Raw genomic sequence first — 11,056 nt, 5'->3', positions numbered from 1 at the left:
TTTGTATTGAGTTTCATTCATATATATATATATATATATATATATATATATATATGTATGTATTGACCCCCTTCTTCAAATTAGATGTTTCGGAAGCAGGATGAACTCCTAGCACCAGCTCGCATGCGAGCAATTCAAGAGGAATTGGCGGCATTCTTTCTTGACCAAGTGATCGCTGAAGACGGAGAATACTATGTGGACCATGAGTCCGTATGATTATATTTGTAAGAGATAATTATTGTATATATGTAGCCGGTAGTGTCGGATAGATATACGAGAACTTGTTGTTCAACCAATCTTTCGGAGAAGGAGAGGTGGTCGATATCACTTCTCTCTGTATGCATATATGTTCATGACGATCTTCTGTTTCCTTCGTTTGCTTACTAGCTAACTAGCGTGTCTAGTCCTCTCTATACGTATGTATAGTACGTAGCGTCGACCAAGCACGGACGTAAGAGAGGACACTTCTTTCTATTAATTATAGCTATCTAACACAATATATGAAACACCTAAATTAACCCCCCAAAACCCCCAACCCCCCCTTTCAAAAAAAAAAAACAAAAACCCCAGCCACAAAAATACTGACGCGTGGATGCCTATTGGTCCCGATTGATGCCACCAACCGGGACCAAAGGGTCTCCTGCCTGGGCTCTGCGCACTGCCCACGTGGAGGCCCATCAGTCCCGGTTCTGGATTGAACCGGGACTAAAGGGTCGGGGCATTAGTACCGACACTTTAGTCCCGGTTCAGGAACCGGGACTAAAGGCCCTTATGAACTGGGACTATAGGCCCTTTTTCTACCAGTGTGTGGTGGCAATTTTTGTAACACGGGTGCCAATGCATCCAAATAAAAAAACAAAAATAGAAAAAAGTTGAAAATAAATAGATTTTTTTTGTAATGAACATGGTCAAGTATTATACTTGTCTGTAAAGTTTCAGAAAGAAATTGACTTATGTGGACTTCAGGGCAAAAAAGTAGCAAGTAAAAAGAACATGGTAGTAATTTTTTATAGTGTCAAATTATTCACCATGAATACCGTGGAAGTCGTTCATTCACAACATTTTTTTGAACATTTTTTGCTATTCATTTATTTTGTTCGTTTGAGTGCATTGGCACCCAGGACACGGTATTTTCGGGCTTGGTGCACATTTACATCAGAAGATATTTTAATAAAGTGACTACCAAAGAGCTTATTGCTTGGAACTGCCGGGGACTTGGCTGTTAGGACGATCTCCACCGTGTGGGCCCAACGGCCCACCGGGCCCTTAGATCCGCGCCCTGATCGGGGGTGCTCAACCCACTTTGGGTGACGGGCCCCTATCACCTGCACTATATAAAGAGGTAGGGGTCGGCGGCTCGCATCACGAGGTTCGTCGCAGCGTCGTACACCCACCTAATCCCCTACCGATCTAGGGTTAGTGCAGTGCTGATGGGAAGCACCGCCACCACCACTCTCTGCCATCACGCCGGCACCGATGCAATAGCCGGCAACCGGAGCTCCTCGAGCCACAAGGAAAGGTAATACCTATCACTGTTGCCGGAATCCTAGCCTAACCGATCCACAAAGTCTATCAATGGTATCAACCATGTTTTCGGTTTTGGATTTCGGTACAACTCAAAGAACTCAACCCCCTCCTTTAGAACCCTAAAGAGAAGGGCAAAAGAAATCACTGGAGAGAGCCTCGTGCTCGCCGGAAAAGTCGCGCCGCCACACCGGCCGCGCCGTTCCTCTCGATCCGGATGGGCATCGGCATGCCGAGCCATTCGGAAGAAGAACACAGGTAGTGGGGGCACCACGCCTTCGCGGCTGCCAAAAGAACAGACCCCATCGGGGAAAGAGCACCGTGTCCGATCCATTCGACGGCCACGCGCTCACCGCAAAGGGAACGCGCGACCGGCGAAGGGGTTGGCAACGACGTAGATGGGAAGGGGAGTAGAGGGAGCGCAGCGGCGCCGCGGCACTCTCCTTCTCTGTCGTTCTCTCTGCCAGGTGGATAAAAAAAAGTAGAAAGGGAAAGGGGAGGCCGCTCGCGCGGCGCGGAGGTTCGCAGCCGACGCAGCCGTGCCCCGCCGCTACTCCACAGAAAAGGGCGCCATTGAGGCGCAAGGGGGAGCAGAGGAGGGCGCAGCAGGCGTCCCTCTCTCTCTGTCAAAGGAAAGGAGGGGCAGGAGAAAGGAGCTCGCGCAGCGTGCTGGCTTAGACGTCGTCGCCGGCGACTGGCGCGACGTGGTAGCCGAGTGGCCGGTGTTGAACGCCACGAAGCAATCCAGTGAGATGCGGGGGCGAGGAGAGGAACTGGAACAGGGTCTCGCACGGTCTCCTGGTTTTGTTTGAGAGAAAAGAGCGGGTCACCGTCCGATCAAAATCAACGCCTAGGATACAAACCCTAGCTCGGCGCTGGGCCTTCTGGGCCGAGAGACGAACTGGACCAGGCCAGCCGCCGTGGGCGCGAGCGCGGGGTGCTGGGCCGAGGCCGCAGCCGCGCGCTGGGCCGAGGCCGCAACCAGCTATTTTTTGTTTTTGTTGTTGTTGTTGTTGTTGTTGTTGTTGTTGTTGTTGTTGTTGTTGTTTTTTCTTTTGTTATTTGTCCATTTTTTGGGCAGATTTCAAACAGGTTTTCTATGCAAAATATTTGTTAGAAAATAGAAAAGTAAACAGAAAAAGTTTCTGAAAATGAAAAACGGAAAATTTTCAGAAAAATATATGTTCATGAATTTTATAAAGAAAATAATAAAGTTCATGAATTTTTTATTTTATGAAAGAAAAGTTTCTGTAAAAAAAGTTCATGAATGTTTTATTCATGTTTTTCCGCTGCAAATAAAAATAAAAATGTTCTTTTAAAAGTGAATAGAACTAAAGTAAAAGATTAAATTGTTGTTTCTCCAATGCATTTTTGAATCAATCGGTTGAAATTGTTTAGAGAGTAAAAGAGTATAGAATTGTTTCTGAATAGATTCAGAAAGTTTCCGCTGCAAAGAAAAAGTATTATCCTCCAATTAAATTGGAACCAATGGGAAAATTTAATTGGATGAACAGTTTTTTGAGAGAAGTTTTTTTTTCACTTGTGGGTGAAATAAGACGCAGATAGTTTCCAATATGATAAAAAAAGACATTTCTTTTAAAGTTAAAATATGGTATTGTTATTTTCTGACCAACGTTGATGATAACAGTACTATAATTCTATGAGTCTTATGTTCAAAGCTTAAATCTCTGATAAATTCTGTATCAAAGTGATCAATTTTCAGAGAACAGTTAAAGATAAAGAAATGCTCTTGAACTAGAGAAATGTATATTTCTTGTTTCCGCTGCAATAAAGTTGATGATGATGATTATTTCTGAGCAAAGTTGTTTAATAGAAATACTATCATCACATTGTTTATGAGTTATATGCATTATTTCCATTTCCGCCCAACGGTGATATGGAATTAATGTAGAAGAATGAGTTTTATTCTAATTCTACCACAACGATGATTTAGAGTATAAAAAGTAAGTTTTGCAAAAGTTTAATGTGCATATTTTTTTAACCATACCAACATAGGGTTATTTTTATGCTCATTATTGTTGATTATTGGCTAAGATTTCTCAGACTAAAAGTTTTCCATGCTTTCATTCATGAAAGCGAATGGTTGGGGTACTTGTGACCCGAAAGATGACCAAGAAAGGTCATATCGTGAGATAGTATATTCTCTCTAAAGAATGGTTTCAAAAGAAAAGATATAGATCATTGAGAGTCTTGGTTGACGAATGCTTTTCATGTACTCTCTATGATTTGAGATAAAACAAGCAACATGCGTGTTTAATTTGACCAACGTCGGATCAAGTATGTGTGTCAAAGAGCATTCGGATTTATTTATAAATTTGATGATTGAATATGCAGTCAAAAGAGCCAATTCTGGCATTTATGTCCCTTACAGGGAATTACCCGCATGGCCGGAAAAGATGATTATGATAAACCCGCATGGCAGGATAAGTCTGGGAAAATCCCTGCGTAACCCGTATGGCGGCAGAAATTTTCTCAGACTTATCCTGTATGACAGGAGAAAGACATGATGACTCATGTGCTTTTAATGTGTCCTACTCTGGGAGAAAAGTATGGAGTAGCTATTATGCTTTCCTAGTATCAACCGTACATCTTATGTGTAACGGTCATTAAGCACTCAATAAATCCGAAGAGAATAAAAGTTACAGACGAAACTAAAGATAAGAATGACATGTAAGTGTGACTTGCAAAAGTACTAATGATAAAGAACTCTATTGAGTTTCTAAAATGGAATGAGGAAAAGGTACTCCCATACTAGTTAAAAGATAACTTCATTTTGTATGAAGAGATTACTTCATTTCGTATGAAGTAATCTAATGAATGAAGTAGATAATCAAAGTTTCCTCAATTCACAAGAGTTATCAATGGTTTTTCGAAATTGTGGCAGAAAAGTTCTTGCCACATTTCGAGGGGGAGAAAGATATATGAGATAAATTAAGAATGTTGAAACTCCCCTATACTTTAGATAATGTGATGAAGAATGTGATCTTCTGGGGGAGTATGACGGTCATATTAATACCCCTAAAGAAAAGAAATAGCTGTATTTCTGGATCTTTTACAGTTCCGAAAGCAGAGTAAGGAATACTAAGACGGTGCTTAAAGTGCCATAAAGAAGAAAGTTTTAACAGAATAAACCCAAATTATAAAGTTTAAAGATACACCATTTTTAGTGAAGATGGAGTAATCTGGGGGAGCATGTTGTATGACCTATACAACACATCCCCATATGAGAGAAGTGCCAGTACCTGAGACACTGATGGTCTCAAGGAATGATAAAATCAGATACTTCTGATTACTATAAAGTCTATGTTAGTGAAATTCAAATGGAGGTTGATCCCACCTCATTTAAAGCGCTCATTCGAGCTTTGAGAAGTGTCTGCTTGTCTAAATGATAAGAGACTATGTGAAATGAAATGAAATTGGTGAATCCCGACGATGTTCGGGACTAATGAGTAATTTCCAATGGAGCCAAAACAGTAGGCTGTAAAGAGTCTACAAGGACAATGTGACTCCAAAGGAAATATGTAAAGGTGTAAAACACGACTTAAATCGAAAGGTTTTTGCGCGTTTTGCACTGAATATATTACAATGAGTGTTGGTAGCACATCATGATCTGAGTTACATCAGATGAAAGATATTATGATATGAGTTACATCAGATGAAAGTAAAGAACACAGGGGATACTGCTTGAAGAAGTCTTTTATGGACTAAAGCAATCAAATGTTGTTTCGGGTTAAATAAAATGAGAGGACAATTGTATTCATGCAAAGTTATATAATGGGAAATTCATTTCCTAATCCTGTGCTTGTGGATGACGTCCTACTTACTAGTGGTCATGTCGATCTATTGCAGGAGAAGAAAAGAAGTTTTTGTTCTCAAAGTTCAAAAGAATGTTCTCGGTAGAGTGTCTCTCGTTATAATTATCGAGTTTCACCAAGAAAAGAATAAAAGGGGTATTAGGAATGTCGCATGGACATGCTAAGAAAGGTCTCTAAAGTATGCATGCGAGAAAACCTACGCTTGTTCTTATAGTTAAGGGTAATGAAACTAGAAACTATGGTGTTCCAAGAGTTGATGAGAAAAGATTGAAAACGGATATGGTACCATATGCTTCAGTTGTTGGAAGCTCAATACATTACCCTGACACAGTTCACATATCCGGGTTGTTTTGGCAATGTCCAGTCCATATATAGATCACTAGAATGGAGTCAAAAATATCGGCCTCAAGCTGAAAGAAATAAGTGCTCTCAAAAGATTGTGAGTACAAAGACATGACTTGTGAAATGTATAGTGAAATCCACAATTGTCGCTAACTTTCATACTTGGAGGTTTTTGTGTGGAAAGCTCCAAAGAATGAAACAATTATCATCAATGTGATGCAAAGATATGTTATAGCTTGATATGAGGCTGAGGGACAGGCAAAATGGTTATGAAGACCTGTACCCGGAGTTGATAATGGTTTACAACAGCGATAACCATTTTAAGTTTTTCGCTCCTATGATAATGAGTCAAGTGTTGATGCCAAACACACTAACATAGAGTTATGCGTTGTAAAGAAGGAAGTCCGGAATTATGTAGAAATGCTTGAAGCATAAAAGCAACAGACAAGTGTTTGCAGATCTGCTTATTAAAGGCTTACCGCCCAGTGTGTTCGGAGAACACACAGTCGACATGGGTTTTATGGTATAGTCTAAAATTTCCGGACAATAAGAGGGCCCAAGGTTAAAGAATTTGTTTCAAAACAGAGAGGTACGTTGTGGCTGTCTGATTCTATCGGCAATTGAGCTGTGACGATGAAACATGTTCTATGTATTGATCTGTTATGAAACGAGTAAAGTAAAAGCATACGGTCAAAAGTAAAAGTTGAGATCAAGGGGGAGAATGTTAGAATGATCTCCACCGTGTGGGCCCAACGGCCCACCGGGCCCTTAGATCCGCGCCCTGATCGGGGGTGCTCAACCCACTATGGGTGACGGGCCCCTGTCACCTGCACTATATAAAGAGGTGGGGGTACCACCACCACTCTCTGCCATCACGCGCGGCACCGGCGCCATAGCCGGCAACCGGAGCTCCTCGAGCCACAAGGAAAGGTAATACCTATCACTGTTGCCGGAATCCTAGCCTAACTGATCCACAAAGTCTTTTCCCCCTACATCCGCTCATCCCCTCCACTCCCTCTACAACGGTGGCGGCGGCCCCCTCTGGTGGCGGAGGAGGAGGGGGGAGATGGTGGCGCGGCGGCGACCTTCCCCCCTCGTCATCCTGGATCCCACCGGACCCGAGGCGTGCGGGCGCGGCGGCGACCTGCAAGTGAAGGGCGACACTCGAATCGATCCAGCGCCATGGATCGTTCCCTGCGGGAGAAAGAGAAAATGAGGGAGAGAGAAGGAAGGAGAGGAAGCAGAAAGAGAGAGGAAAGAGGAGAGGGAGGTGCAGCGTTGACCGACGGCTCGCGCGGTGGTGCGGCAGACGGCGGCCTCAGTGGGTGTGCGACGACACCACGCAGCTCCTGTGCCGCGCAACCCTCTCCTCGCAGGCTCAACAGGAGGTTCCCAAGCTAGCTCGGGCCGCTGCTACCTCTTCCTCGCCGCCCAACAGGTCGCCGTGCTGGGGGAGCAGGGTAGCATCGGGTCCACAGGCTGGGGTGGAGGCCTTCCCAACTCAGACTGCGCGTCCTCCTCTTCGCCGCGTCATCGCCCTGGCCAGCTGAGCACCAACCCGACGGCTCCGGCATCCGATGCCAACACAACGAGGTGAGCTTCACCAAATACTCTCTCTCTCTCTCTCTACCTATCTCTTCATGCGGCCCCCTCCCTCTCTGTAATCTTTCGAGATTGATTTTGTTTCCAGGTTATACTCCAATCAAACATGTGAATATTTACCAGAGTGCTTCAAGATCGATCTGATGATCCACTACCGCTCTGCTGTTGGGACTAATTTGGATGGGAATGGTGATTTGATGGTTGATTATGATTACTTGGTTCTTGCTCTTGGAGTTACTGTGAATACATTCAACACTCCTGGTGTGATGGAGCATTGCCACTTTCTGAAGGTAAAATCCTGATTGGCATTGTGTGTCTCTTTACTGTTCTGCTATTTCTCATGTTTAAATCCTGAGATGTAAGTTACAGTTTAATTTCCTGCAAACTCTTGAGATATATGGTATTTGTACCGTGCAGTATTAGTCATATCTTGTGCTTATAGCCTCACATTGTAAATGTCAGGTAGTGGAGGATGCCCAAAAGATTCGGAAGAGCGTGATAGACTGCTTTGAAAAGGCGTCACTTCCTAACCTCAGTGAAGAGGAGAAAAGGAAGATCCTTCACTTTGTGATTATCGGTGGTGGACCTACTGGGGTTGAATTTGCTGTGGAGTTGCATGATTTTCTTGTCGAAGATCTGGTGAAGCTATATCCTGCAATTGAAGAAAACTCTCAACTCCTACTTGCGCTCCGCCTCTTCCTCCTTTTCATCGCTCAATAGGAGGCAGCTCATCTGGCCGTGCAGCAGACCACGTCCTGAGCGGGTCGGTGACGGCGGTTGCAGCTGGTGCACGATGGCGATTCCAACGACAACAGAAATCTGCAACTTGTTAGACTTCTTTGCAACCCCAACAAGGCCCTCATCTGCTTTGTCTACATATATGCATGATTTCTATGATTGGAATCAGATAGCACTAACTATGTGTCAGACTGCTAATATTTATTTGCTTGATGATCCTTGAAGCGCACTCTACGCTCATACATGATCCCACATATTCTAGGTATAATGATACTATCTTTAGTGTTCTGTTCACGGGAATTTGACAAGTCACTGCTTAAGATTTCTTAACTTTTGTACAGATGCTTTCTTGAGGCTTTGGCTAAAAATCTGTGGTGTACGTCACTCATCAGGTTGAGTTTTTACCAGTTGTTGATCTTATTATTCTGGTTATATTGTCATGAGTAAAAAAAATAGTGCACTTCTTTTTGAGGAATCTTCATGCATATTTGTTGCATCCTTACAAAGTAATTGTACTTTAGGTAACTCTGACGGGCTAATGCCTTAAGCTGGGACATACAACAAAATACTTATTTTATGGGAGGAGTTTATGGAACTGGGTAGTGCTCATCAGGATGCTCTTGCAGCAATTGACACAAACGATGTGGCTAATGGAGCCAGTGAGTAACCTTGCCACCCTTCAGTATGGTCAGTTTTAATATATACTACAATTTCTGTATGCAAGAGTGACCTTCTACTGTTCTAAATGTAGTGTTCCGTTTAAAAAGAAATTCCATGCGAAGATTTAATGTGTACGATCGAACTATCTTTAGTTTAACAAGGTACTCTTTCTAATATTTTACTGTAATAGCAGTTTTTAGCCAATATTTAGTATTGAGGTGTTGATGACAGCAAATACTATCCTGCTTGTCTGTTTTCTAGACGTGTTTCTATATGCTTTTCAGTTGTTAGTTGTGATACTTTTTATTGTCTTTCGAAATTAAGATGTGCTCTGTATATGTGATGATACTATATACTTTCTATAGTTATTGAACTATATACCATTTTTTTATTTATGCTTATGGAGTGCTTAGTTAATTGCTTGCAAGTAGATTTTATAGATACCAATAGAAATAATAACTTGGGATTTATTTCTGTTCAACCTCTGTGATCTAGATGAGCAAAGCAACAACTTTGGCTTTATTTCTTTGTGATGTAGATGAGCAAAACAGTAACTTGGATTTTAATTCTGTTCTCTATGATGTAGATTAGCAAGATTTTTAACCAACAAAGTAATTTATTTTAGTATGGTTTTGTCACTATGATTGGTAATATGAAGTTTATTTATTCTAGGTTACTATCTTTAGACAGTCACATCCACGTTCGTACTTTTAGAATAGTTGTTGCAACGGGGAAGAGCATTTCTGCAATAGCAAGATATCAGGACCCAATGGGCATAGGCCGAACCAACCACCATCACTATTGCTTCAGGATTAGATAGCCAACTTCCACTCATGAGGTGAGTTTGCTTACTCTACTTTCAGTGTACTGTGCAGATATGTTGGTTAGAAATTTTGCTATGTGCCTGCCAAGTTGATTAGATATGAAAAATATGCTCTATAATACCCACATAATACTTGTTTAAATTGGCTTTTCCCTGGTTCATCAGTGCACACATGAAACCGGTAATAAGAAGAGAATCACCTGATTTTTTTATAGTCTATTTTAGTAAGCATGTTCATAATATTAGGATAGTTTAATTTGAGAACAATTGGCTGGAGGAACGATGTAATTTGATACTCTGTTATGTTGATCTCCAGAGAAATTTGGTTTTTGGTTTTTCATTGATGTACGTTAATCTGTTGTGAATCTTGTTTGCTTGCACCCATTATATGGGTAACAATTAGAGGGGAACTTTTGGAACTCATACATTCTATTTCAGTTAATGTTCAAAGCAACTTTCCTGTGTGAATCTGATAATCTCACTGAAACCTGTGTTTCATTGTGTATATTCAGCCTGTCGAGTCAAGTTTCAGACTGATCATGTTTCCCCTTGATATTCACTGGATGGAATCCCCTGTTTTACTCAAACTGAACCTTCTACAAACATCGGAAAAGCAACAGTAGTAAAGATGGACAGAAATTCAAAAAATAAGGTTAGTTCTTTTTTGTTCTGTATCATTCTCTTTACCGTTCCTTTTGGTACTACACTCCAAAAAAGAGGCAATCGAAAATATTTAGGTCCACTGAAAAGTAATTCTGGAGCTCGCAGAGTTCTCATTTTTCAGATTTGCAGTAGTATTCGCTTTTGGTTTACATGATATTGGTTGTATCTCCCTGACAACTTCTCTTCGGTTGGTGTAGGTGTTTTTTATGGACGTAGCTGGTTGCGATGAAGCTAAACAAGAAATAATGCTATCACTTATTACCTTTGTCCTTCAAATTTGAGTATAGGCCTGCGAAATAATGAATATTTGTGTCTCATTGCTCCAGCATGGTCAATAAAGATATGTTGACCCAGGAAATGTGGGTTTATCATAGGTCCTACTGTATACGTTGATATATGAAATATGACATTTCCGGTTATATGCTATCACTTATTACCTCTGTCCTTTGCATTGAGTATAGGCCTGTGAAATAATGGTGTATTTGTGTGTTGATTCGTCTGTTTTCCTTCATGTTCTGGTTCTAAGGTACCAGGACAGACCCAGAGTTATTTGTAAAAAAGTGCTTTCCAATGTACCAATATTTTGTATCCTTTCTAATGCTTAAAAAAGAGGCGAATAATTCTTTTAGAATATGTAATATCCGACATGTGTAACGCACCTTAAGAGACTACTAAGTTATCCTGTATAATTGGCACGCCCTACTTTTGTAGTAATAAATATATCATGTGCTGCTCCATACAGGTGATACATTGCATTTACCATAGTATTTGATTACATATGATAACATAAAATCTGTTTTTTCCTTAGCGGTTCGGCACACTTAGTGCATAGAAACAGAGTACAGACAAATTTATTAGATGCATTAGT

The 11,056-nt window shown here is 41.5% G+C and overlaps 1 protein-coding gene across 1 annotated transcript; it reads left to right on the top strand.

The window, feature by feature from the left end:
* The first annotated feature begins 7,279 nt into the window (after positions 1 to 7,279).
* LOC119300134 (external alternative NAD(P)H-ubiquinone oxidoreductase B1, mitochondrial-like) lies at positions 7,280 to 8,024 on the top strand. Its single transcript, XM_037577190.1, has 3 exons — positions 7,280 to 7,295; positions 7,428 to 7,594; positions 7,767 to 8,024. The coding sequence occupies exons 1-3, from the start codon at positions 7,280 to 7,282 to the stop codon at positions 8,022 to 8,024; spliced, it is 441 nt and encodes a 146-aa protein (XP_037433087.1).
* The last annotated feature ends 3,032 nt before the right edge of the window (positions 8,025 to 11,056 follow it).

The sequence above is a fragment of the Triticum dicoccoides genome, chromosome 5A (genome assembly GCF_002162155.2).
Source record: "Triticum dicoccoides isolate Atlit2015 ecotype Zavitan chromosome 5A, WEW_v2.0, whole genome shotgun sequence".
Taxonomy (NCBI): Eukaryota; Viridiplantae; Streptophyta; class Magnoliopsida; order Poales; family Poaceae; genus Triticum; species Triticum dicoccoides.
This window is presented reverse-complemented; position numbering and strand designations above follow the sequence as displayed.